At 38.8% G+C, this 24,762-nt stretch overlaps 1 protein-coding gene across 1 annotated transcript in view; it reads right to left on the bottom strand.

Moving 5' to 3' along the window:
• The window catches only part of Emb (embigin), a 57,565-nt gene extending 52,234 nt beyond the window's left edge, over positions 1-5,331 (bottom strand). Inside the window, exon 1 of the mRNA XM_027954384.2 lies at positions 5,085-5,331. Coding sequence (XP_027810185.2) covers positions 5,085-5,205 — 121 coding nt within the window. The 5' untranslated portion in view covers positions 5,206-5,331. The remainder of the gene's footprint in view (positions 1-5,084) is intronic.
• Between the last annotated feature and the right edge of the window lie 19,431 nt (positions 5,332-24,762).

Below are 24,762 nucleotides of genomic sequence, written 5' to 3'. Positions count from 1 at the left end.
CATCTATTATTTCTATACTAACATTCCTAACATATTTTGTTATCCTTGAATACTGATGATGTCTTAGAAGTACAGTTTATTTTTAACAAAATGTTATAATGGTTTTTTTTTTTTTTCCTTCTATTTAGGAACATGTGTCCTAGGTTGTTATTCCTAATATTCACTTTATAATGTGAAACGTATGGCCAGCTATACAAAATTAGCTTCAGAAGATTATAATCTAAGACAACCACCCTCAACATATATACTCTATTCCTCTTTAAGGACATATAATTCTTTGGGAAATAGAACTGAAGAACAAAATTACTAAATTATTTTATTGTAGTTGAATGCCTATCTTAAACGAAGCTTCCCTCCCTCCCCCCCCCCAAAAAAAAATGAACTAATTATTTTTCTCTTCAATCTCAAATAACAGAAGGATTTCAGAACAGAACTTTTTTCACTGAACCGTATGACAATGACATTGCAGACCACATACAAAAGAAACACCCCAACATCATCCCAATATAGTCTGAAGATCTGGGGACTAACATTCATGCATTACCAGATCATCTCGGCACTCTAGAAAAGTCTCCCTACAAAGTACTTTTTAGCAAAAGGTCCAGCTCAGTATCACATGCTCCCATTTGCTGTCATATCTCTCCTCTTTCATTCTGGAATAGCTCCAGTCTCCTCCTGACTTTGATGACCTTGACTCATGAAAATCCCAGGAGAGTTCCACTATAATATGGACAAATACAGGGTAGACACCTTTGGCATAAATATCACTGAGCTAATACTGTGTTCTTTTCCTTGTACACCCTATTAGTGCACACAAATTTTTTCCACCTGTATTGATGGTTTTTGGTTTGACCTTTGATTAAGATCAAGCTTTGATTAAGGTCGTGCTTGCAGTCTTTTCTATTTTTTTCTTTTATCCCCTGTGAATCTATAAGAATTATTAGGGAAATTACTTGGTAGCTATATAATACTTTGTACCTCATAAAACTTTTCATTGACTAATTCATAACAGTATGTGCTCAAGATTTCCCATATTATTCAGTGGTTTATAACCCATTAGTATCATTATCTACCTTGATAACTCAGTTTGTCCCATATTGTCCAGTGGGAGCCCCTTTGCAGTGACTCTTTCATTCTTTTGACATGGTTTGCCATTCTGTGAGCACTTAACTGTTTTCTGACATAAGATGTTCCAGGCTTATTGCCTTTCTCACCCTAATCCTGAAATCAACCATTTCTCCAAGAAGTCCTGCTTACTCTTAGTAAAGAATGGTACTTTAATCCAAAACCAGGGTGCTAAGTATTCTTATTCACTGCTTCATCTCGGGAAACAGAGCCAAAAATACATGCAAGCATACTCATATACACATACATACAACACATATACATATGTGTGTATATTACTTATACATATATCATATATATTATAAGGACATTTACACATACATACACACATGGATACTGTCAATTGCAATCCAAAACCACAGCATTCTACTCGCCCCTCCCACCCACTCCCCGCCACACGCATATCTTCATTTCCTTCTTCTCTAGTGGAAAACCTGGGTCCTAATATCCTTGATAGATTTACTTAGTTGATCAGTTCCCCTGTATGTAACTAATCTCCCACTGCTGCTGCCACACCTGTCCCCATGTTCCTCACTCACTCAGGTTGCTTCTGCCTCCTGAATTGGTCTGTCTCTCCTGTATGCCTTACCTCCATGCCTTGATGGGGATCAGATACTGATGTCAACTGCCCTGGCATGACAGCCCTTGTCACCCTGCTCAACTCTTGAGACCCTGCACTAGGAAGAAGCACCCTCTTCACTATGATAAGGCTTGAACACTACACCTGGGTTGCTCTCCTACCTGGATGCCATCCCTACCAGGATCTGGATGCCTTTTAGCTTCACTCCCCACGTGAGGATGCTTCCCTGTTCTTCCCCTCCCAATGGCTATCCATTAAGGGCAAGAGGAGAGAGAAAGGAGAGAGCGGGGATAGAACATTAGGAAGTGAGTCAGTTGAACTAGGTCTTAATAAATGCTTATACAATTCATTTTAATTATGATGATAAATTTAGGTTAAAGTTTTTGATGTATCAGAAATATCCCTATTAAAGGTAGGCTTACAGTAAATCTATCCCTTTAAACAGTTTAAATGCCTTTAAAGATACAAACTGCTAGCACTTTCTCCTGAAATATAGGTAACACAATGCCAGGAAAATGTGGGCACTTGAAAAATAGTCATTTCAACAACTATTTATTCTGGGCACTCTTTGTGGGATAGTCTAGTAGGGAACAAAGTTGATCAAGGAAGCACACAAACCATGTCCTCTGTAAATTAAAATGCCAATTTCAAATGACTTCACTGCAAACATTTCTCAAAAAATAAACATGAACCATTTATCCAATTTTTTCCTATAATAGTAATGATAATGATGTTGAAATATTCCCATTCATATTTCTCTTTTACAAAGACACTTTAAATTTCTTATATAAATTAAAAAAAAAAAAAAGCCTTCACAGAGTCAAGGTGAGTCCCTGTGCCTAATTCTTTAGGGACTCCATCAACAAGTCTTATAGCTCATACCAAACACTGAGACTGACTGTATTGTCAAGTGGCTCCAAATGTTCATAGGCATATCGAATTACCTCAAGGAGACAACTCAGCATTGTGTATAAGAAAACAAGCTCTGGAATTGGATTGACCAATACTAAATTTCTAGCTACACTGCTTTACTAAATATGTGTACTTGGGCAATTACTTAACCTAAGCCCCAATTTCCTCATTTGAAAGCCGGGAATAATAAAGCTAACTCATTGGGGCTATAAGTTGCACAGTGAAGTAGCTGGCACACAACTGTCACATAGTAAACATTATAACTTATAACCATGTTTATTATCCAAATTTGCTGGAAGACTGGGCAGAGTGGCCCCTGTCTGTAGTTCCAACTACTCCCAAGGCTGAAGTGGAAAGATCACTTGAGGTCACCATTTGGAGATCAGACTAGGCAACAGAGAGACCTGCCTTTAAAAAAAAAAAAAAAAAAAAAACCCACTCTGCAAAGTCTTAGTTTAACAGAACACCTATCTCCAAGCAGTTCAAAGCATCTACATTAAAAAATATCCAGGGGCTTAGGATGTGGCTCAACTGGTAGTGTACTCGCCTGGCATGAGTAAGGCACTGGGTTCGATCCTCAGCACCACATAAAAATAAAATAAAGATATTATTTTTTTTTAAAAAGTATCCAGTAAACTTTACGGTACCCTTTAGCAAAGAAGAAACAATCTCATGGAGAGCTATATAGAGTCTAGAAAACAAGTTTTGGTTACCTGATCATTTTTAATTCTAGTTTAAATTTAGATGCTTATTTCTTGCCTTGTATATGATATATGATTTTGTAATTTTAGCTTTACATGGAATTAAAAGAACAGGACTTACATACATACATAGATATTTCTCTCCCCATTCATCCCTTTTGTTTCCACCTTCATTTATTCTACTTCCATTTGTTTCCTAGCTTCCTTCCCTTTGGAACCTGCTCCAGATATTTGCTTAAACCTGATGTCAACAGAGTATCAATAGTGCACTCTCTAGGTCATATCATTTTAAAGCAGTCGTTTTAAACTACATAGAATTACAAGAGGAGTTTTAAAACTACTTATGTATAGGCCGAATCTCAGGCCAAATTAATCCATTTCTACAGGCAGGAACCAGATATCAGTAATTTTAAAGCACTGGTAATTCTGACATAGAGCCAAGGAAACCATACTTTAAGTACTAACCAAGAACTAATTGATTCTCAAAACTACACAGTTCTGGAGCTGAAGGGTATGGCTCAGTGGTAGAGCTTCTACCCAGCATGACTGAGGCCTAAGGTTCCATCCCCAGAACTGGAAACTGGTGGGAGGGGGAGGGGAGAAAGAGCGAGGAAGGAAAGTCTGCAGGCAGAAAACCACCATATTCTGAAAAAGAATGTTGGGTGAATGGGAGATAGAAAAACTAGGGACATGGGGCCGCGGGGGGTGGGAGAATCTGGACAGTTATTTTTAGGTGATATGATGGAAAAGAGAAGAAGAGGCAAAGAAACTTAAAAATTAAAGCAACCCAAATGATTTTATCCAAGTTGTTAACAACTAGGCCTTTTGGAGGGCATGTATAAAACAAAGAATTGTCTTGGATTATCTTTCCTTCTTCATGGTATGTTTAAAAAAAAAAATTACAGGCTATAGCTTCATAAAAATAAATTACTGTGAAAGGTTGAACTTAGCGCACAGAACCATGTCCCTCGTGGGCAATCTTTACCACTTAAGGGGCAGTGGTATTCCTCTGTCCTTTGCTGCATGCTAACGCTTAAGAGATTTACTAGCACAGAAAACCAGGTTAGATGGGGGAAAAAAAAAAAGTAACTATAAACAGGTGAAGCTGAAATGGCAAAGCTGTCTTAAGCAACACAACCACCACAGGGGGCGGGATGGGGGTATTGTTTTCAAAGACTAAAGTATACACACAAATTATCCTGTAGATTGTGAGGGCTTTGTTTTCTTGGTTGGTTGGTTGTTTTTTTTCACTTTGCTCTGCAAAACATCCTCAAAGCCAATACCTGCCAGGAGGAAAGGTGATATCTGAGTCTTACTCTCAATTCAAGTAAAAGGAGTTGGCCTTGGAGAATGTGGATTTCAAAACTCACGCCGCATGAGCAGAAGCAAAGTCACTGACTTGTGCCCGCACCCACCCACACATGCTATCGCCCTCTTCCAAAGAAAAAAATCTCGAACCCGCCCAAATACCAACACCCCCGACGATTCTGACTTGCCCGGCGCCACCCGTTCCAGATTCACTCCACCAAGCAGAGAAGCCCGAGCCTCTCCAGTTCCCAGGTTCAGCTTAGGTAACGCACGCCCAGCCAATGGGAGGCCGCCGCCACCGCTCCACAGCCCGCCTTCGCCAGCATCCGCGCGCTGCTCCCCACCACCGCCGCCCCAGCGCGCCCGCGATGCCCTCCCCCTGCGAGGACTCGAGCTCTCCGCGCCCCTTCCAGGCGCGCCCCGAGCCCTCCCCATCCCGGCCCCTGCACCCATCACACCTGGGGGATCGCTGTCCGCCAAGCTCCAGGGCGTCCCAGCTATTAGGCACACAAGGAGAAGCGGCCAGGCCGAGGACGCTCGGGGCGCCCGGGGCCCCCGCAGGCCCGTGAACACTCGCATGGGGCCAGCGGGCTAGCCCTGGTCCTCGTGGACGCTGCTTTTTCCTTAGCTCGCCGCCGTCGGTGTCCCAAGACCCGGCGCACAGTCGCTGATGGCTCGGGGCTCACTGCCAGTCCCAGGTCAGGACACGCGAGAAAAGGCTGAGTGGGAGGGGCCCAGCCGCCCTGCCTTCCTCCCCCGAGACTCTCTCTCCGTACCCGAGGCTGGCCCAGTGCTGCGCCCAGCCCCCCATGAATTATGCAGCCCGCAGCCGCCTGCTGGCGCTCCCGGATGTGCTGTGCCACCTCCGCTCCGCATCCTCTCCGGCCTCCTCCTTCTCAGCTCTACGAGGCTGGGGAGGGAGCTTGCTGTAGATGCTGGGCAGGTGATGGCGAGCGCATCACTTCGGGGATAGGTTGAAACTCTCCCTGCAAACTATTCTTTGCGTGCATCAGAGGCAGGGTTCGCTTATTTACTTTGATGGGACAGACAAGAGAATAGAGAGTACTTTTGCTCCCTCAGGCATCTTCGAGCTATCTTATTAAGAGGATTTATTTTTTCCGCTGGTGGAAGGCTCTGGCTAGCGGCCCTACACCCTGGATTTGCTTTAGCTCTTCCTACCAGTTACGCACACCCTTCCCTCCAGTCTCATAACTGAGTCTTTCCGGAATAAGGCTTCAGAGCCCCCAAGGCCCAATAGTGTATCTTTTTATTTTCCCTTTGTTTGCTTAGCCTAACAGTTTTTGAGGCGCCAAAAAGAGCCTATGAAACAACTACATAAAGGACATACTGTGTAAAATGCACAAAGACGTTGAACTTGGTCAAACTCATACACTGAACACCATTTAACATAATGCCATCCCTTATCCATCAAGGCCAATAGCTGGAAATTTTTTTATGCTTCCACCAAATATAAGACAACTAAAAAACTTTTTTTCAGCAGAATACAACAGACACTAGTATGGCAATATGTAAATCAATGGATGTGTAGCTGATGTGATTCTGCAATCTGTATATGGGGTAAAAATGGGAGTTCATAACCCACTTGAATCAAAGTGTGAAATATGATATATCAAGAACTATGTAATGTTTTGAACAACCAACACTAAAAAATTAAAAAAAAAAAAAAAACTTTTTTTTTCCTTCTTAAAAACGGATCTCCTTTTGTTGCCTACACTGTTAACCAACCCTGGAACCCCAACGATTCTTTGGCCTCAGCCTCTGGAATAGCTGAGACTACAGGACTTCTCCACACAGAAGATATTTTTTACAGGTACATTATAATTATACATAATAGTGAGATTAATTATGTCATTTTCGTGCATATATACAGAATATCTTTTGGTCAATTTCATTCCCCATTTCCCATTATCTCCCCTTTCCCTCCCCTTCTCTTTCCTTTATTTTACTGATCTCCCTTATATTTTTTCCCCTCTCCCTAGCTTCCACATATAAGAGACTTTCTGAGCGTGGCTTATTTACTTAGCTTTGTAAATATGGCTTATTTCTGTTAACAAGATACTCTCCAGATAATTCATTTTTCTACAAATGACATAATTTCTTTATAATTGAGTATAAGTCCATTGCGTGCATATATATATATATCATGTTTTCTTTATCCATCCCTCCACTCACAGACACTTAGGGTGGTTCCATAACTTGACTGCTATAAACATGGGTATGCAAGTATCTCTATAGTATGTTGACTTTAATTCTTTTGGAGAAATACCAAAGAGTAGTATAGTAGTATCATGAATGCCGTGATGGTTCCATTCCTAATCTACAAAAGATATATTTTTTAAAGTATCTCTCATGGGGCTACTCAAGCAGTAGCGCACTTGCCTGGCATGCGTGCGGCCCGGGTTCGATCCTCAGCACCACATAAAAACAAAGATGTTGTGTCTGCCGAAAACTAAAAAATAAATATTAAAAAATTCTCTCTCTTTCTCTGTCTCTCTCTCTTTAAAAAAAAAAAAAACGTAAAAGTTTGATCCTTTTAAAAAAAAAAAAGTATCTCTCATGAGTTTTGCTCCTTCTTCCTTTCCTTATTGCAAATCAGCATGCACCAAAAAATGAAAGAGAACATTAGATACAGATTGTCAGGTTGAACTGCTAAACAAGAAAGATATGCTTACTCCAGAGAGCAATGTTTAATTTTAATTAGTGTGTATATCTAAAATACTCCTGTTTGCAGCTTAGTATTATATGGGTCAAACTTTGGAAAATAATAGATTATTCAAATAAGTATTGAGAGAATAAGAATGATACAATTCACCAGTGATATTAAATATCTACCAAGTACCAGGCACTTTGTTCAAAATAGACTGCATGACTGGGCATGGTGGCACATACCTCTAATCCCAGAGAATCAGGAAGAATCACAAGTTTAAGGCCAGTCTGAGCAACTTGGATAGGCCATAAGCACCTTAGTGAGTCTCTGTCACAAAATAAAAAATAAAAAGGGCTGGAGATATAGTTCAGTGGTAAAAATTCTCAGTACAAAAAAAAAAAAAAAAAAACCACTGTATGTGCAGTAAGGGGGCTCCTGTGTATGCACAAGCACACACACATACAATAATGAATGTGGAGAGCTGCTTATCTGTGAACTACAAATCTAGGGAAAGCATCCTTTTTATAAGGAAATTTATACTTATAATGATTAAACTTATCTGAACAAAGCCTTATGACATCCTAAAGGACTAAAACATACTGTGACCATACCAAGACCTTGGCTAGGCTTGCTAAACCCAAATAACCAGATCAGTGGCTATTGAATCATGCCCATCTTGCTGCCCTGTGTCTCAATGCTAACTGCAAACATTTCCCTGTACCTTGGGAGAATTTTTTAAATTGGCCAATTTTCAGGACAAACTGAACTCTGACTGACCTTTCCCAATTAGTCTTATAAAATCTTTAACCTCAAATTTCCCCTTCTGCAAATGAGATGACCTCATTTAAAGAAAAATTATCTTTTCAGTTGAATTACTCTGTTTATGAAGAGAAAAAGTGACTTGCCTAAGCTGAGTCCATTTCCCACTGTCAATTTTGTTGTTGGAGCAAAACAATCTGAGAAAGAAACAGAACTCCTGTTTTGCTGAGCATTTTGGAAGACTTTTCCCTGTTGTTACTGTTTTATATTTAGATATCTGTTATTTTTTTGGCCTCATCCCCACTCCACTTTTTCAAAGCTTTATATCCTTTAAAAACAGCTCATCTACTACTAATTTCCCTGTACAGCTTTTTCTGATCTTTCTATTCCAATTGACCTTTCCCTGCCTGCTGAATTGAATATGGCTGCAAATGCTTTTACATTCTCTTCATTTGGTGTGTTGAGGGCAGGAAGGAGGGTCTTAAGTTTCTTCTCCTTGAGCTGGATGAGCTCTGTTACACCCCTGACCTCTGAATATTGCTAAAGTGAGCAGTGTGCAAGCTTCCAGGTACAGACCCCCCAAAAATGTCACTTCCTTTCCCTTGTAAGCCTCTCCTTAAAGACAGCCACCAGGTAAAAAACACTACTACCCTGAGATTATCATGCTGTGAAAAGCCCAAAGTATAGGGAAGGCCTTATCACAATAAAATCAGACCAAGTCAAAAAGAAAGGTAAAAATTTACTGTGCATTCAGAAGAACAGCTGGTGAACTGGGAGACTTCAAACCCAAAAGAGTTTGGCTCTTAAGGTTACAGTACAATTTATAAAGCATAAATAAGGAAGTACATTGATCTCTATTGTTACTGGCTATTAAAAACCTAAATTCATTTTAGAGTAAGTACAGCTGTATAAGCTTATTTGTCTATGTCCTTCTGACAAGGAAGAAAAGCTTAAGTTTATTTGTTGAGAGTTTGCATTTCAGAGAAATCAAGATAGCTTGATTTTCTGTTATGATGGTTGGTTGGTTGTTCGTTCTTGGGTATACTGAAACTGTGGCCTTCATTTTTATTATACTTTGACAGTCTCCCCTCCCTTTTGGTCATTCAGCTGACCTCAGACTATGACCAGGTCTTAAGCATTTCTCTCATTACCACGTTTTTCTTTTCAGGATCATCTAAAGATCACAAAGCAGAATTTAAAGGATTCTTCCATATATTCAAATTCATGTAGTTTTTGTTATTCAGGGCCTTGTAGAGTTCATCTTAAGAGTCAGTGAATGCTGACAATCATTTACGACTCTTAAGAGAACACAATGCACAGGAATTTTATCAATGTGACTAATGGGGAGATAACACCAAGGGTTTGAGAAAGACTGTGAAGCCAAAGCCAAGATTGGACTAAAAAGATCAATTGATTGTGCCTTTATAATCTGGTGAGGTATCTGTATCTGATCTTTAACTTCTCAAACTGTGAAGCTATGCATTTTTCCCTCAGCATTTTCTAATAAGGACTTCTACAGCCTGATTGTGTCATTCATATACAACAAAAGGGTTTGGAATAATTGGGGAGCTCTAACACGGGAGGACTGCTCAATGCCCATTTAAGTTCCAGGGGGACCTTCTCATGGTTTGTTTCCCAAAGAAGAGGTTCCTAAGTGTTACTGTTGCTTATCTCATGGAGTAGAGAGGATAATAAAGAGAAAAATCATGGACCCAGGATCTACAATATACTGCAAATCCAAGGAATCCTCTGAGTTGCCTTTTAGTCACAGACCTGGGATAATTTTGTATAATATTTGTTTTTTCTGAAAACAGAAAGGTTTTTTTTTTTTTTTTTTTTTGCAAATAAGTCACGACCTAGATAATGCACCACTTCTTAAGAGAATTAGAGTTTATCTGGACACGTCTTCAGGCACCAATAAGCCAATTATTGTACTATACACATTGAGTCCATTTCTGAGTCCTTGTTTGATGAGGAACAAAGAAGTAAATCACCTACATATTGAGTCCAGATAGAATTTCTGGGAAATTGCTGTGTCCTAGCCCAAGTGTAAAACTTGTGAACAGTGCGAAGTAGCATCTGCTTTTCCTGCGGGATTATTACCCAAGTACATTGTTGATTTTTTAAGTAAAAGCTAACAAATGCAGGTAGTCTTTGTCTCCAGGAATGTTAAAACAAAAAGAAGTAAATCAAGTCTACTACTGTGAACCACTTGGATTCAGTGGGTACCATTTTGATTTGGTACCACTGGAACTCTTGGTACTACAATTTTATTTATAATTTTCAGGACCCGTACAGAACTCTGTCCCTCTTCCCAGGGTTTATTGGCAGGAAGATAGGAGTGTGACAAGGATTAGTACATGTAATAATTAATCTCTGACTTATTAAGTCCTCTTTTATCAGTATGAATCCCTATATTACTTCAGATGTCAGAAAGTATTGAAATAATTTAAGAAGCAATTTAAAAGGGTCAATCAGAATTTTAATGGGTTTGATATTTCGAATCCTTCCCACATCTGTAGAACAAGAAGCCCACAGAGTGCCAGGAATTTCAGAAAAGTATATATCTAGATGTAAATGGAATTAAATATTTCCTTAGGACAGTTAATTTGGGCTTAAAAAAACCCATAGTGTTTCAGTGTCTGATAAATCTAAGGTCATTTCGCCAGAAGAGAATTTTATTTAGTTTCCTATGTCAATAACAGATGTCTACCCAGGAAGTTACAGGACCAATGTCACATAGCAAGAAGGAGCAATTCTCAGGGAAAGGGCCAAAGGTATATTTATGAGTTCTGATATGAGAACCCTTGAACTTGATTTGAAATTCTCACCACCCAGATATTTTCATGATCCAAGAAAGTTCATTATGACAAGGCAATTCTATCAATAGGGGCAAAACTGGGAGCACATTTTTAAAAGTTAATCAAGGTCCCTCCAACTATTGTAATTGAATGGTTATTAGTTTATTTGCCTGATGGTTTCTATTCTGCTCTAATTTCCTTTCAAAATGTCCTACTAGATATTGCAATTCTGTTAAGGGAGCTACTTCCCATTCTAATTTATGCTTCTTTCGTGAGTCACTTATTTCTATCTGCAGTCCATTAACAAAATGGACAAATAAAGCCACTTCATCTTGGCCTTCAAGGCAGGAAAATAGTTTAAAATTTTCCTATAGGCAGATTCAGTGGTCCATAGAAGATTAGTTCGTTTTTTTGTTGTTGTTGTTTTTTTCTTTTTCCTCAAGGTTGGGTTATGGCCTAATTTGTTCTCATGGAGAACAGGAATAGCTTCAACCATTGTTGGCCCATTTTTCTAGCCCATCTTATCTTCTTTAAAGGTGTGGTTTACAGGATCCTCAAGATATCTAGTTGGAAGCTAGTTCAGTGGTAGTTCAGTGGTCTGGCATTCTCAAGGTCCAGGGTTCAATCCCCTGTGCTACACAAACACAAAATAAGGCATCTTAGTTAGAATATCACAACAGGCTTTTTCTGGTCATTTTCAAGCATTTCTTGTATCAATCATAGGGACAAATTGGTACAAATCAGGAGACATGAATCAAAGACTCTGCTCTGGTTTGGATATTTAGTGTCCCAAAGGTTCAGGGTAGCACTATTGAGAAATGGTGGAACCCTTAGGAAGCAGGGACTGGTGGAAGGAAGTTAGGTCATTGGGGTTGTGCTCTTGTAAGGAAATTCATATGCAACTCCTTGACCTCTCACAAATAGATTGTTATAAAAGTCTGAGCTTGGTCGTATCTTTCTATCTGCTCAGATTTGAGGTGTGACCCTTTCCTCCTAGATGATCTTAAATTTTGAGCCTCCAAAACAGTGAGCATCCTTTTCTTTACAAGTAGCTTATATCAGACCTTTTGTTATAGTGACGAGAAGCTAACTAATGTAAGCACCCAGAAAATTTTTTAATTCCTCTATAAATTTGGTTTGATCTCTTTGGGGATCACAAACACCCTGATCCATATATAAGTAGGAAACAGGGATTTTAGAGGGAGATAGGGAAGGGGTCATGTAACAGATGGAGTCCATCTTTGCCTAAAATGCCCTAAAATGACTATATCTATATAGGGAAACTGGTAATTCTACTGTTGTCCAGAAACCCAGGTAATACCAGCTATTTCCTTCTTAGGGACAAAGGGGTGCCTTACCTTGAAGCTTCAACAAAATACAGGTATGCACAACAAAGATAAAGAGCTCAAAGTGCAGAGAGAGAGCTCACACATGAGAGAGACTTACCCTTGAACTCTGCGGTCAGCAAGAAAGCAGTGAGTGTAGTGGGCTCTGTCATTATTGGTATGTGGCTATACTTCCCAGCCTTGGGGATCCTCAAAGATATTGTTCAGATCTTACTTCTGACACTATAAACTTCAAAATAAAACCAGATGAAGTAAAAAGGAAATGAGAGTTTATTGTGCATACAAATTTTTTTGTAAATGAAGCAAAAAAAAAGTGAGTAAATGCAATTTTAAAAAGTAAAAAAGAAATAGTGCTTATACAAGAAAAGATTATGAACTGGGAACATTCAAACCAAGTCTTAAGAAGCTGGAATCACAAGAGACATATAGCTTATAAAATCAATGAGGAAGTACATTGATCTCTGTTATGATTGGCTACTATGTACCTACATTACTTTTAGCACATGGAGAGCTATACAAGCTTATTCATCTGGAGCTAATGAGTTTGATTTCATCATACTGACAAAAAATAAATGCTGAAGTTTTTATTGTGGTTAGAACCCACATTTCAAGAGAAATCAGGATAGCTTAAGTCTTTTTTTATAGGGTGATGGGTGATTGGCCTAAGCATACACATGAACTGTGGCCTCCATTTTTACTCTTTTAATAGTCCTAAATGATAAGATGCCATAGAGTGAGGCAGAGGCCGAGGAGCAAGAAGTTAATGGATTTGTGAGGGACCCTTTTTGGAGCCCTCAGAAAAGACCAGCCCTCAGCTGAACAGTGCACAGTGACCCCATTGATACTCCCTGGAACAGAAGAATTGCCCAGCTAAGCCCTGTCCAAACTCCTGGCCCACACAATAGTGAGATATGATAAAATTGTCATTATCTTAAACCACTACGTTTTGGCATAGTTTGTGTCACCATAATGAATAATTCAAACCCTCTTTTCCAAACTCATGCTGTCTGTAGGATTAACTCGACAATTAATAATTTGCAGCTTTATAGCATGAGCTTTATTGTTAGCTTGTTATTTTAATAAGCTTTATTGTTAGCTTATTATTTCCTTGTTATTCAACTTGTTGTGTGATTATGACTTCTTTCACAACTAGGATACAATTCTTTTTAGTATCTGAAAATGATTGTATATTATTGGTGTACACTGTTTTTTACTTATTAGAAAATTAGTAGAGGAAACCCTCTTTTCTTTTTTAACTAAAACTTGTGTTATTTTTGCAAAATAATACCACAAATTCTTTTACTTTTTTCCCTTCTTAATATATAAGTTGTCATCAAATGAAAAGTGTCTGTTAGATCCTAGGAAGATATGAAATGATAGAACTGAGAGTTAACTATTAGTTAAAATAATTGATTCTTTAAAAAATATATTGGAGAAAAACATGTATCAGATAGTATTATATAAAGTACTATAATAAAGATGAAAATTTGTTGTGACCGTTAGTAGAAAAGATACAAAAAAAAAAAAAAAAAAAACCTACAAACAGAAGTCCAGGCAGATTCTTATGATGTGCTCCATGATGACTGCCCCTGGTACACACGCCTTGTATAAATCTCTCCCCTGGAGTGTGGGCAGGTCTGTGGAAGTGATGAAGTAGTTATTCTCTTGAATAAGTTACATTTGGTAAGACTCCATTTTAGTCAAATGAAGGGAATGATTCCTGTGTGCTCATTTGGAAGGAATAAACAACCTCACTGTGAACTGAAAAGGGTCAACCTTCAGGAGCTGAACTTCAGTCCTCAAACCACAAGGAATTGACTTCTGCCAACAAGTGAACTTCGAATAGGTCCCAAAGGATCAAACAAGATTACAGCGCTGCTAATACCTTATTTGTGGCCTCCTGAGATCTTGAGCAGAAAAACCTCAAAACTGTATCTGGATTTGGGAATTTGTCAGATCACAAATTTATCTGGTTCTAAGCCAGTAAATTTTTGATAATTTGTTATAAGAGAACAGAAAACTAATACATAATTGCCCATCAATTGTGGTTCTAGTTAGACTGTACTAAAATTGTTCCATATTTTAACAGGGTCAGTAATGGAAAGAAATGAAAAACTTCTCTGGTTAGTTTTGATTCTTTCAAGAATTAATGACAAGTTCTAGACCACTTGGTAGGTTGTATCATTTCTAAATTGAGACCTATGACCAACTTCCAATCATTTCCTCTCTGTTAAAATATCCTACATTATACACACAAGATGTGGAGAAGTCTCAATCTTGGGGATGGAAATTTAACACACCCCAAGCAATAAATTAAAACTTGCCTATGCCAGGAAGTATAATCTGATTCCCCTTAGCAGTGGTGCATGGAGAGGGGAAGCTTAGCTAATGAGATATAAGAGCAAATCCATAGAGGAGTTTCCTCATCTAGGGAGCAAAAACGCCTCAACTAGACAAGATCTTTTCCCCAGCCCCTTCACCTCCTCTTTCAACCCTGAATTTTAGCCATGAGGCCAGCATTGACAGTGGCGACTTTGCATTCATTTGGTGACAAGCCAGAACTTCTCCAAGAATATAGAGGGAAAAGCAAAAAGAATCCTGATACCTTGGGGACATCACTGAGCTACTACAACAACTCTCAGATGCCTACTCCAGGCTTTACATAAAATAATGATAATTATTATTAGCATAGCACTGTGTGGATTTTTCTGTTATTTGACAGCTGAATACATTTCTATTGATTCCAGGACTTTCTTTGGCTGGTCTTGGTTTAAATATAAAACCTTGCCTTCTGCCTTAAAATTCCTATTGTAGGGCTGGGGGTGTATCTCAGTGGTAGAGCACTTGCATGTGTGAGGCACTGGGTTCAATTCTCAGTGCCACATATAAAATAAAGGTCCATTGACAGCTAAAAAATATTATTTTAAAAAATTCTTATTGAAAATCTCCACACAGAAGTCTCCTTCTACCTTCTAAGTTTAAGGACTGCCCATTGCTTTTACTGTAAGAATAAAATTCAATAAGGTTTTCTATGATTTGGGCTTTAAATAATTCTTTAGCTTATCTTGCAACATTTCCCCTAGTCCGAGCTATATTTGTTCAAAATACTTGAAGTTCCCACAAAGTCAGGTCTTGTAAACTCCAAAGCCAGTTCTTGTATGCCTCATTGACTTTCCCTCTAATTCTCTCTTTCCCCCTCTTCCCTCTCATCCTTCTCTTCCTTCTCTTAGAATGTTTGGAATAGCTTTGCCTGTAGCTATGCTACCTAATTCTCAGTTCAATTTCTGTGAGCCTTTTTTTTCCCCAAGAAGCTTCTCTGATTATCCCTCTTCAAGGGCTTCCTCTCTTACTTCCACAGCATCTTGTGTACATCCTTATCCCGGTGCTATTATTTGGATCTGGAATGTCTCCATCACACTCTTGTGCTACAGGCTTGTTTCCCAGCCTGTTAGCACTACTGGGTGGAACCCTCAGTAGATGGGACCAAGTGGAAGGGAAATTACTTTTTCCCCTTTGCTTCCCAGCTGCCATGAGATGAATAGGTTCCACCACCAGGCACCCCAGCCATGAAGAAGTACTATGTCACCACAGATCCAAAAGCAGTAGGGCCAAGTGACTGTGGATTAAAACCATGAGCCTAAATAAACTTTTTTTCCCCTCTAAGTTCATTTATCTTCAGTATTTGTCACAGTGACAGAAAGCTGACTCATACATCCACCTCTTAACACATGATGCTGTAATCATCAGTTTCATCTCTACCATTTAGCTCCCAAAATGCTGAGCCAGTATCTGGTCAACGTTTATGACTCATGCACCACAATATCCACTACACATCTGTCCTTACATAGTTATTTGTTTCACAGATGAATGAAAGAAATTCAAGAGCTACAAACCTGTATTCATCAAAAAGCAGCCATCTCCTCCACCCAGCCTCTCTCACCAGAGATGAACATTATAAATTACTGCCTTCCTCCAGAAATGTTCTGAATCTATGCAAACATTTCTGTTTGCCTATTCCTTTCCTACAGATGATGGCATTCTTGCTCACTGGCCCACTCATAGCTTTTCTACTTTAATAATATGTCTACTGATTCCCATAGAGAGCTTTTCCCTTTAAACAGATAAATATTACTTCACTCTGTGAATGTTCCACCATGTACTTACCAGTTACCAACTGACAACATTACACGGATTTTGATGCTCTCCACTTAAAAATAATTCAAAAATGAAATCATTGTGCATTTATTCAGTGGTTCATAGGAATGTATAGATAGAATACAGTCATAGAAATATTTCTTTGTCAAAAGATATTTGTGTTTAAAACTTTGAAAGATATTGCCACATTATCTTCCTTCTAGATTGTTATAGTTTGCAATTTTGCCAACAACGAGAGGAACTGTTTTCTCATGAGAATGTAACTTTGTAAATATGAGATATGGAAAATGGCATGAAGTTATAGTTCAATTTGTTTTCCCTTCATTGTAAGTTTGGGTGAACATTTTTCATATGTTAAAATACCATATGCAAATCTTGTTGCAAACAACAAAAACTCGTCTGGCTAGTTTAGCCAGAATTATAATCTCTTAAAGGTGATTAGGTACTACTTGAGATTGTTGAAGAAACAGACACAGACACAAAGATGGAAATACCGAAAAACAGACAATAAATTGGCCTGAAATGGATACCAGTAGTTCCTCTTCCACTGAACACGAAATGCCAGAGGTCTCTGTATCTACTACTCCCTCCATCTCTGACCTTACCTGTGAGCAGGTACTTATCCCTGTACTTCTTGCTGCCACCTACACAAACAAACGGAGCAATCTTTGCTCACCTCTAAAGCAGTTTCACTAAGGTGTTTTTGAGTTCTGACCTCAGTGTAGGAAATCAGGATCCTTAATGTGCAAACTTCCCCAAGTGTAGGAAAGTATTCAAAATATGACAAGAAGTCTTGGCTATGTGAAATATATACCTCAGTACTCCACACTATCAATATGAAATCTATTTTTTTTTTTTTTTAGTCTTTGAAACAAAAGCAGATGCTCCCCTGATGCACTACACCTTTCATACATTTCCAAGCAAACATCCCCTTTCTACCTCAGAGGAAGATGAGTTTCAAAAGAAGGGGAAGTAGAGTTTCTGACTTGTACAGATGCATTGTAAAATCTTAGAAGAGCTAGCAATATATTCATTTGCCATGTGCCTTTGTAAATTTTGTTAAAATAAGCTATTTTAACTGAAATTATTTAATACTATCAATTAGTCCTGCTCGCTATTCTCTTTCATCAAACTTTGCCACACCAGATGGCATAATAAAAGGAGATGAGCTAAGGATACATTTAGTAAGGACTTATTATAATATAGTTTTGTTCTTTAGCCACTTCTGTGTAGAGGCTAGTTATTGCTAACTAATCCAGTATAGAAATGGTTTTAAGAAACACACAATTGCTAGGCGAGGTGGCACACGCCTGTAATCCCAGAGGCTCAGGAGGCTGAAGCAGGAGGATTGAGAGTTCAAAGCCAGCCTCAGCAATGGTGAGACACTAAGCAACTCAGTGAGACCCTGTGTCTAAATATTAAAGTACAAAATAAGAGTTGGGGATGTGGCTCAGTGGTTGAGTGACCCTGAGTTCAACCCCAGGTAGCCACCCTCCAAACACACACACACACACACACACAACTTCTACTGTGTGATGTGCCCAGCACAGTGACTGAACATTTGACTTGAAGGTGCAATGCCAAAGACTTGGTCCTAATACTCTGGTATTGTTAGGGTATGTAAACAAGTCAAGATGGCGCCTGGCAAAATGCCAGAGGGAGTGGTTTGTGAAGTAACGCCAGCGAGCCATTAAGTGTGGAGATTCCTTATTGGTTGATTGCTGTATCTAGTTTATGTTAATTAAGATAAGCTGTGTGTAATGTATATATACCCCTCCAGTCCTACAATAAACGGCTCCCACTCCTGCTGCATCAATCTACACAAGTTGTTCGTCATCCCCCGGTTATTTTGCCCAGCCAGCCAGGCTGCAGCAGATGGTGGCCTGTTACAGGGAGCCCGGGACACTCAAGGGTAAGTGACGAAAAAAAAAAAAAAAAAAAAAAAGCTGCCCGTCCATAGATAGGACGGGAGCAAATCTGCTTGTCCCTAGGCAGATAGGGTATCACTTAGCACCAGAAGTAATTATGGAATAAAGGAGATACCAGGTTACAAATATATGGAGCTAGGAGCTGGACTGTGGAAAATTCTTTTAATCATCACATCAATTGAATTTAAGGGAAGTTTTCAATTCTCGTCAGCATTTAGTCAGAACTAAAATTTGTCCTATCAGGAATATGTTTCATAACACAACTTTTTATTTCAGTGCTGGGAGTGGAAACCAGGGATTTGCACATGCTAGGCAAATGCTCTACTACTGAGCTATATCCTCACCCTAGTTTTCTTTTTTGCAGCAAATAAAATCCAGCTGTGCAAGAGAGAAGCTATGCAAGTGAGAAGAATGAGTCTAGATTATTGTAAATATATTTTCAAAGGATTATAAATATATTTTCAAAGTTAAATATAAAATGGGACCCTGTCGACAGATAACTGAGCTGGAGCATGATGATATGAATTTTATGAATGCTATCATTAGGGAATCCAAAAAAATTTTTGCCAAGTACTGGATATGATGTTCAGTTTCTTTGGAAAGCCAATGAGTACCATACAATTTCTTGCCTTTTTTGTTTTTTTCCCATATTTTATTGGTGCACTTTAATTATACATAAGAGTGAGATTTGTTTCCATATTCATACATGCATATGATATAACAATATAATTTGGTCAGTATCATTCCCCAGTATTTCCTCTTTCCCTCCTCTCTTTCTCTCTTTCATCTTCTCCACCTTTCTTTTCCTTTATCTTCTCGAGCTTCCACATATAAGAGAACATACAACTTGACCTTCTGAGTTTGGCTTATCTCACTCAACCAAGTTTTATCCATTTTTCCTGCAAATGGCATAATTTCATTCTTCTTTATGGCTGAATAAAACTCCATTGTGAACATATATATAACATTGTCTTTATCCATTCTTCCATTGACGGTCACCTACACTAACTAGTTCCATATTTGGCTACTGCATGACACAACATATTTAATTAAAATGCACTTTTCTTTTATGGTGTTAATTATGTGAAATAGAAGGTATCAGAAAAGGAAGGTTAGTGGGAAGAGCCAGAGCTACTGCCACACCACAGCAGACCTTGGCAGCATGGTTAACACTCATGGTCTCCCTTGCATTCCCTCCCATCTGATTGCCTCTGACCTTATCAGCTAGCATGCATTCTGATTTTAGTGTCTTACTTGAATGCACAACATAAACCATCATCTCAGAAGGGAATGAGCTGAAGGTCACCATGTCCTTTGCAGGCCCTCCTGACCTCTCACTCCATTTACCATAAATGGATCACTTATGTGACAATCTTGCCAAGATGGTGACTGTATGTCTCACCTTCTGGTTCTTTGTCATGATGAGGGAAAATTGTCCAGGCAGCAACAGTATCTTATAGTTAATGAAACTCCTTCTGTGTCCTCTCATAGAAGTCTTCCCTCTTCAGGAAGTAGGAACTATAAATCCACAGAACCCAGAGTTGTAGGGATAGGAAATACCAGTTCCAAATTTCTACTACTTTGTTCCTAGGTCCATATAAATTAGCTGAATTTGTTCATTTGGAGTATATACTGTGTCTGGCAAGATGACCCTCTAATCTGTCAAAGTACCATTTCTGAACTGTCACTTTCAACCATGACTTCAACAGGCATTTCTATCCCTCTCATGATAGAGATGACCAGTGGATCCCATGGTAATGTGCACGCTCCTGCACCTTTGTTGCTAGGAATGAATACCTTAGTCTGTCACAATTTGTGTGGGATTCTGTACCAGGGTATCAAACATTTAGTGAGCCATGGGGGAAAAAGTGCAGTCTGAGGTTCTGTAAACAAGAAAGACAAACCAGACCAAGAACACAAGTCTGTTTCTATTGAAATGAATGGCTTCCCTTTCTAAGGAATGAAGTGTGCAATACAATCAAGTTGGTTGGCTCAATATGGTTCCCCAGTATTTTGCCTTTCCCTTCTCTCCTCTTTTCCTTGGTTCTGATGATTTTGCTTTATCAAAAAAGTAGTATGGGTTTCTTTATTGATGGGTGGAAAATTCAGCATCAGCAGAAATGTTTGATCTTCCTTGATGTTGTGGATTTAATTTAGTTCCCCAAAAATTTATATGCTGAAATCCTAACCCCCGATATCTCAGAATATGTGTTTATTTAAAAAAAAAAAAGGTTGCTGCAGATTAGTTAGGATGAGGTCATATTAGAATAAGATGGATTCGCCATCAAGCATAACCATTGTCTTTATAAAAATGAATACCATGTGAAGGGACATAGAAATACACAGATAGGAGACAACATAAAAACACAGGGTGAATGCCATCTACAAGCTAAGGGATAACTGAGACAATCAGTAACTGATAGTGAAACATGGAAAAGATACTCCTTCATACCTCTCAGAAAGAACCTACCTTCCCAACACCATGACTTGGGTTTCCTAGCCTCTAGAACTGTGAGACATTTCTCTTGTTGAAGCCACCTAATTTGTGGCACCTTTTTATTTCAGACCAAGGAAACTCATACGCTTGGCAAATAAGAATTCATGCTGTTGACATTGTTCCTAGCTTCCATCTCTGGTACTACCATGTTTACTCATTTTAGATGACCACTGTCTCAACACTGAGCCTATCCCATGTCAACTTGCTGAGTGAGCATTCACATGAAATACAAAGACTTCACGATTCCCAAATATGCATCCACAGGCATTGTACCCAGACCTCCCTTTTGTCATATTTTCAGCTTTTCCATTCTGTTTCTCAGACTAATTGACCAAGCCATTTTCCACCATCCAAGAGTCTATGCCTATTATAACCCTGAGTTACTTTTTTCTCCTCAAAGTAGACCTCCTGAGGCTCTGCTCATTGGAACTTATTTCTCCTCACCACTGCCTTCCAAAGTCATCTTTGAGTGGATGGGTCTCAGTGTGGCTGCCATGCATAAAGCAAGCTCAGAATTGTTGCCCCTCCATCAACTAGTCATTTGGATCCTTAATACACCCATAGTGAGAGATGGAAGAAGCACTGGAACAAAAGTGGTGGGTGCCATGAGGGCTTATCTACCTTCTCATTCAACTTGCTTATGCCTCTGTCTTTCCTCATGCTCCATCCTGGATACCTCACTACCATCTTAATTGCCATTAGTTCTGCCCAACTTTAGACTATGTTTATCTGACAAACTATTGGGTCTCATGGTCATTTATTACCCACCTTCAGAGTTCCAGAACACCCAAAAGCAGATTTTCTTGTCTGATATACAGTCTTCTTATGCAATACCTCAACTTTTCACAGGATGAACTGAGGTGTGTGCCCAAGAAGCATGGCAGTCTGTGCCTCAACCTGGGTCTGCTGCATACACTTTTCCTGTCACTTGGTGTGGTTCAGAGAAGTATTCTCAGCTATGGAAAATGCTGCTTCAAAATCTGAAGAAAACTACCAGATCTTGTGTTTACTTTTGCACAATGGAAAATAAACATTGCATCAATTCTGCCTTTATTTCAGAAGGATATTCTAGCAGGCCCCATACCACTAGAGACCTAAATCTGAAACTAAAATGATGAGCCTTTGAATCTTCATAGGATTTATTCTTCATCCTTTGGAATATAAATATCTTACCAAGGACTTTAAAATGCTAGCCACTTCTTGTTCATCCAGTCTGATTAGCATGATGTCATTGACATAGTATAATAGTGTGATACTCTTCAAGATATCCTGCCGCAGCCCGGCTGGCTGGGCAAAATAGCCAGGGGGAGTGACAAGGAACTTGTGAAGGTTGATACAGCGGGAGCCGCTTTATTGTCGGACAGTAGAGGTATATATACACTTAACTGATTATACACAGCTTGCTTCAATTAACATCCAGATACATCAATTGGTCATTAAGGAATCCTCATCATCTTAATAATTACACACAGCTTAACTTAATTGACATAATCTAGACACAGCAGTCAGTCATCAAGGAATCTATCTTCTTAATGGCTCGCTGGCGTTACTTCTCAAACCACTCCTCTTAGCAAAGTGCCAGGCACCATCTTGACTTGTCTGTGGCTCTCAATAATATCCAGCTAAGTCATATATCTCCAAACTCTATCATGACAGAAGAGTAAGAAAACTGATATAGTCCCAAGGCAAGGTGGGAAATGCATACTATTGTAAGCATTTGTAAATAAATGTGAATTATTTATGATTTTTTTTGATAGGAGGGGAAGGGATGTATTTGCAAGATCCTGGTGTTATGGACTGACTTGTCTTCCCCAAAAATTTGTATGAAGAAGCTTTACACCAATTCCTTAGAATATGACTATATTTCAATATAGGGCCTTTTAAAAGGTAATTAAGGTTAAATTAGGTCATTATGGTGGGCCCTAATTCAATGTGATTGGAGTCCTTATAAGAAAAGAAAGGGACACCAGGAATGTGCACAGTCAGAGAAAAGACCATGTGAGGACAGAGGGAAAAGGAAATCATCTACTGCCCTAGGAGAGAGACCTAGAGGAAACCAAACTTGTCAATATCAAACACATTGATTTTGGATTTCCATACTCCAGAACTGTGAGCTATAAACTTCTGTAGGAGACTCCAACCAACTAACACAAGCAACTACACACCATGTACCTGAGACTTTGTTAATTTACTCTAGTAAGGGCACCACATTTAGCACAGCAGCTGTAACCGGACTACCACTTAACTAGGTTAGCAGCAGTGTACTATCATTCTATAGGAACCATGTTTATTTTTGTTTCAGGGGAGGTAGTGGGAGCTAAGTGGAATAAGTTGAAGACTGTCACTGCTGCTTGCTTTTGCTCTTTAGAGTGGTAATAATTATTGCCTTACCCTAGGATGTGATACTAATTTTAATTTACTATCTTGCTGAGGTTAGGAGAATTTTCAGAATCTTCCATTTTGCCTTCCACATCATAATGACTCATTCTAGAGCTTGAGAATACAACATAAGTGTTGAGCCAAAACTAAGAATGTTTATTCCAATTATGCATTCAAAAACTGATAAAGTGATTGCCCCATGGGTCTCCAGATCCAGATCACTCATGTTGAAGCAAACCTAGACTGGGATTTCTTTTATCATATGATCCCCAGTAATAATTTCCAATCCAGGGATTTGACTTTTATTGGCCTCCTGGTCAATCTATCCTGGATTTGTTTGTTCTTTTTGTTTTGTTTTGTTTTTGTTTTTTGATTATACAACTGAATACCCTTGATGACTATCTACTTTGTCCTAAGGATGCCATATTTTATTTCCATAGATCCCTATGTGTTAAGATCCTTGGTTGCCCCTCTAACCTTTCCATTTATCACAGTAATTTGTCCACTTAGCTTCTGATGATTCAGTGCTTCCATCACCTAGCCTCTATTATTTCAATTTGCTATTGCTTTTATCAGTGAACCTACTTCTGTAACCTTTCTTATTTCCTTAATAACCAGGGACATTTTAGTGATTCTTTTTTTTTTTTATCACCAGTACATTTTATTATTGCCTCCAGAAATGATGTATCCCCTGTGCCCTCCCATGTAACATAGCCAAATCATAGGTTTACTAATTTTACTTATTTGACTCTAGCATAACCAATAAATCTCTGAGCTATTCATTTTTTTCTTTCAACATCAGACATAGCGATTTAGCTGTGGGGTATGGCTTTTTCCATACTTCTGGAAACTATCCTATTAGTGCGTTTGCACCATCTTCTTGAGTCCTTAACATGATGTTAATCCCATGTTCCAGGACAGTGCTCCCCAACCAAAAAACTCTCCCTTATCTAACTCTGTGTTCTCGTAACTCACATCCCCAATCCAGTTTCCTCAGAAGGTACCCTTATGTGTGATTTTGTGGGTACTTACTAGAAGTGTAAGTATTCTATTCATGAAATATAAGTGCATCTTTGGACTCAGGTTCAATCCTGTCTATTTTGTATCCCATTTATGAAAGCATGTTGCTGAACACTATGCCTTATGACTTCGTAGTTCAGATGACATTCTGTTCATGATGGGCGCAGCTTCACTCAAAAGATATTTAGTGAATGCCCATGTATGTACATGCTGCCATTCAAGGAAGCAAAGCTCAATGAGTTTTGTATTTTTATTTTAGTGCAAAACAATGCACTTATACCATGTTTTATTGGTTTTGTTTTGTTTTGTGTTTTGTTTTTTCATTCTGGTAAAGAATTCTCAATATACCTCAAACTGTGGTTGGCATGGAAATCCCAAACTATGCCTAAGGTGAAGACATTTGTACTAGGGAAATGGGGTGTCTTATCCTCTAGTATAAATGCTTTGCCACAGCATTTAGATCTTGATACTTTCCACTTATCAGATTCTGAATATCAGAAAAAATATAATTAAGATAGTAAACTAATATAATGTCCTATTACAGTGATCCAAATTATTGTATTTTCAGAACACATGGACACAA

Source organism: Marmota flaviventris, chromosome 5 (genome assembly GCF_047511675.1).
Source record: "Marmota flaviventris isolate mMarFla1 chromosome 5, mMarFla1.hap1, whole genome shotgun sequence".
Taxonomy (NCBI): Eukaryota; Metazoa; Chordata; class Mammalia; order Rodentia; family Sciuridae; genus Marmota; species Marmota flaviventris.
This window is presented reverse-complemented; position numbering and strand designations above follow the sequence as displayed.